The 4,275-nt window shown below is 35.6% G+C and overlaps 1 protein-coding gene across 1 annotated transcript; it reads right to left on the bottom strand.

Annotated features, from left to right (window-relative positions):
• Positions 1-255: 255 nt before the first annotated feature.
• On the bottom strand, positions 256-1,787 carry LOC121987268 (probable protein phosphatase 2C 77). Its single transcript, XM_042541148.1, has 5 exons — positions 1,388-1,787; positions 1,120-1,284; positions 873-1,043; positions 596-775; positions 256-502 (listed from the first exon to the last, which is right to left on the bottom strand). Exons 1-5 carry the CDS (start codon positions 1,766-1,768, stop codon positions 338-340), a joined length of 1,062 nt encoding a protein of 353 aa, XP_042397082.1. The 5' UTR covers positions 1,769-1,787; the 3' UTR covers positions 256-337.
• Positions 1,788-4,275: the final 2,488 nt, after the last annotated feature.

The raw sequence follows: 4,275 nt of genomic DNA, 5'->3' as shown, positions 1-4,275 counted from the left end.
ATAAGACTGATGACCGCGGCATAGCCTCTCTCTTGAGGTCTGTTACGTATCTGATTTACTTGTCTATATTTTGATATGGAGTCGATGATATTAGGACAAAATCATATTTTTGCTTCCTTGAGTGGTTCACCCCCTTCTCCCATTTTAAATTTTATTGTAGGAAGTGAACATTATATATGTGTTACAAACAATTAATTAAGATTGAATCGAGAAAAAATCCTCATCATATATATTTCAAAGAGGCGAGCACTCGAGTTTCGTATCATCTTCATTTACAATTTGATGACATAAATTCTTTAGCTATTTTCCTACTTTATGACATGCCTTTCTCTTAACCCTAACTTACAACATTTCTCATTTGTACAAATTGTTGAAGGTTCACCACCATGACGGTAATGTCATCCTTGCTACCCCTACTACAAGATAACTTAATAAGATCTTTGCACGCCTTTACGGAGTCGAAATGCTTCGAAACAACATCTATTGCTTCTTGATTACCAACCTATCGAACAAATTCAATTTGAAACACAAATAATTTGAGATGTGGATCTTCTAAATAATGCCAATTCACAAAGAACAAACTATATATATATACCTTATCCCATAAACCATCTGAGGCCACTATTAGAAACTCGCACTCCGGTGTCGATCTAATTTTGTTCACTTCGGGTTCAGAGATTATCCACTCCTTCATGTTCGCATCGCCAATTGCTCGCGACACAGCTAATGAATCTTGGACCCTCCACACTCCATTTCGGCAAGTAATATATCCACCCTAATACCAATTATACATACATATATACTTAATAACATGCATGAATGATCTCGAATAATTGAGCAAGTTAATGGAGTATTTTGTTTCTCTTAATTACCAAGTTTTCGATCCTTTCTCTTTCGTCCTCTCTCCCGGCACGGTGGTCGGCCGTTAGGGCTTTCGCGATTCCCTTGTGGCTTAGAACAACCCTACAATCCCCCACATTTGCAACATGTAGCTCACCATTCTTCAATAAAACAGTGGCCACACAGACTCCACTCTTGACACCCTGAGATGGATTGCATTACAATCATTAAGCATTAATTAACTAATTAAGCATTAATTAGAATCATGTGTATATATACCTGTGTAATAAAATCCTTGTCAGTAGTCAAATATCCAGCTTTAATTGCCAAATCTGGTTGGTTTTCTTCTTCCTCAAGAGCTGACACAATGTTCTTCCCTAGATTTTGGGAGACAAAGTCAACGGCTGCACGCCCACCATGTCCATCAAATACACCAAAAAATGCCTGTAAAAGACAAATTAAATTAATTGCACTTGTTAATTACAAATTATTATAACTTAATTAGCCATATATTAAATGAATGAAGAATTAATAATTAATTAATCACCTGTGTTGGATCATCATTAATGTTGCCAATGACTTCGTATCCATCCTCCATCACATGTTTATTCTGCCCTTTCCTCCATGCCAAAGTATACCCCTTCCCTTCGACTTCAAACTCATTATGAACAATCTCCTTATCACAATTAGCAAAGCCGGAGACGACTGCAGCAGCACTGGGAGGAGGCTCCGGAATCAGCAGCCTCAACGGCCTCCTCCTCGCGATCTTCCTCGGGCCCGCTTCGAACACCGCGGCCGCGGCGGCCGGCCTCTTAGAAGGGGAGTAGTTGCAGCAGCAGCAGCAGTAGTCACTCGGGAGATGGAGAAGCTGAACGAGGTCGCTGCAGAGTTGCACCTCGACCGGCTCGACCATGTCGGCTGATTGCATGGAATGAATTGCAATGAATATGCACGAATGGTTTGGTTGTAGCTAGATAGAGATATATATACTTGTAAACGATATCGATCTTCGTTGATATTGGCGAGACTCGGTCACTCTTGGACTTGGCAGTTGATGCAACGTTACGTTAAAAATGATATGGTGCAGCTTTGGTGTATTGGTTGGAAAAGGTCCATTATATATATAATATTTATATCGTTTTCTTTTTTTGATTTTTGATTTTTGATTTGAATAAAGCAAATGTGTTCGTGGATTGGTTCAAGTATATTAATTAAGCTGTCCGTGTCAGGGCCGTCCAAGGGGAGCTAGCGAGGGGCTTGGTCAGCGACTGATTGTGGTTACTTTGACACCGTCTCATTTGAGTGACGTTGTCTAGAAGGAGGAGGTTAAGTTTATTATTTCTGATTAATGCCTTAGAGGAAGTGTGTTGATTATTATGATAGCGATCGAGAAGGATCGGTTTGAGATGAAATGATCAATTCAAAAACGACTCATATTTCGTTCAATCAATTTCATATTTTAAAAAATTGAAAAATATGTATTATTATTTTTTTACCTTATATAGTTTTAGATAAATAAAATAAGTTAAATTTACGAGATGCATGGTTGGGTCAATCAGGCGGGTCGATCAAATCAATCAAGGCTAACCACATAAGTCGAGTGGACTCGATATGTCGAGCAAGTTAATCAAATAGTTATTTATAATTGAGTTGATTGGACAAGTATATCAAATTTTGTTTAAGCTAGTTTTAATCAAGCTGCTAGCTACATCGATTAAGTTGTGCAAATTGATTGAGTTGGTCAAGTATCGAGTGAGTTGGTCGCGCAGAACAATCACGCCAAGTAGATGGATTGGGTTATTCAAATTAGTCGAGCTAGTTAGACTTCTTGGGTTAGACGAATTGGGCGAGATTAAGTGGGTTGAGCAATCAAAGAGAGACTCGTAAACTAGAAAAGTTAAGCAAGTAAAGTAGATCAATTGAGCTTGGTGGGTCAAGAAATTAGTTGAATTTGGTGAATCAAATGAATTAGTTGCGCTAGATGAATTGGTCAAGCCAAGCAAATCGAATGAGGCCAAGCTAGTTAGCTAGACAAGGCGAACTGGACATATATAAGAAGCGCAATCAGACGATCTGAATAGGATGGATTTTTAAAGAGGTTTGTAAAATACAAAGTTGAATAAAAAAGCTCGAGCTATTATGGGCATGAGAGGTTTTTAGTTTATGAGCAATGATAAAAATTTAAAATTCTATTTTTTCTCTCAGAATTAATCATGTGGGCTAGTAATTAATTAACAATGAGATTTGATTTTTTTTATTGTAGAATCAATAGTAAATTTTTATATATTTAATATGATATATTGAAAATTATAAAAAAGCAGAGATGTCTTATTAAGTTGGGATGACTAGCTAGGTAGATTAAGTAAAGCTACTGAATAATTCAAATTGCAAAAGTTAGATGGATAGAATTCGCTACTCATCATTGGTTGAGCAAATAATGTCAGATAATAATAGGATGGTTGAATTTGATGACTAAGTATCCAAACTATATTAAGTCATCTTTTTATTGTATCTGCATTTTTATTCATCCTTGACTATACTTAATAGTTAATGGAATAAAAATGAATTAAACAATATAAGATGAAACGATCATTTCCTTTTATTTTATTGAGACTCCTTTCCTTTTATTCGACTAAGTCAATTAGTTAAACTGGGCCAATTAGGGAAGAGAGATAGACACAAGGTGAAAAGGATTACTATAAGGTCGAACAGACAAGCATACTTAATATATTAGATTAGATAGGCTATATAAATCAAATTATAATGAGGTGAATAAAAAAACAAATGAGGAATATAAACAAATCCAAATAGCTACATTGATGAGGCGATTTGAATGAATCACAAAAGTTTGACAAGCCATAACTCTTAGTTTTAAAAATTAAGTGCCTAGGATTGTGACTAACCTAAACTCTAAATAGAATTATTTAATCATACATCAAAATAAAAATTAACTTTGACTAGGATATATATTTCAAGGTCAAGCTATTCTAATTACACTGCTATAGTGTTACAATTGGAGAATTCAACTCACATTTCTGTTGTTGGTTATGATGTTCTCTAAAGTTGCTGGTAGGATTCAGATCATCCTGATGCAACTGCTTATGAAATATTCAAGCTCCATAACATTTGAGTTCATTCTTCCCCCTGAAGCAGTCTAGTTAATATATGTCAAAGAGACCCAATTCAGAAGTCAGAAGCTAGTAAGGTTACTTTTCATATTTGCTTGGTAAAGAGTTGCATGAGCTGGAATTAGGCCACTTCATACATTGGATGAAATATTGGAAAGGTTCAAAGTTACATGCTGAATTGATTAAATAACCTATAATATATACAATCTGACTAATGCTCATTCAATTATGACAAAAAGAAAAAACAATGTGACCCACCTCAAATAATTGGGAATTACAACGAAAAAAAAAAATAGAATCTTCCATA

Source organism: Zingiber officinale, chromosome 5B (assembly GCF_018446385.1).
Source record: "Zingiber officinale cultivar Zhangliang chromosome 5B, Zo_v1.1, whole genome shotgun sequence".
In the NCBI taxonomy this organism is placed as follows: domain Eukaryota; kingdom Viridiplantae; phylum Streptophyta; class Magnoliopsida; order Zingiberales; family Zingiberaceae; genus Zingiber; species Zingiber officinale.
Note: the sequence above shows the minus strand (reverse complement) of the source record. Positions and strands in the feature narration are given on the sequence as shown.

Excerpts from the sequence above, each read along its gene's own strand:
- LOC121987268 (XM_042541148.1), bottom strand. The coding sequence starts at position 1,768 with ATGCAATCAGCCGACATGGTCGAGCCGGTCGAGGTGCAACTCTGCAGC. Across the intron at positions 1,285-1,387 it reads TTAATGATGATCCAACACAG|GCATTTTTTGGTGTATTTGA; the intron begins GTGATTAATTAA and ends TGTCTTTTACAG. Across the intron at positions 1,044-1,119 it reads ACAAGGATTTTATTACACAG|GGTGTCAAGAGTGGAGTCTG; the intron begins GTATATATACAC and ends AATCCATCTCAG.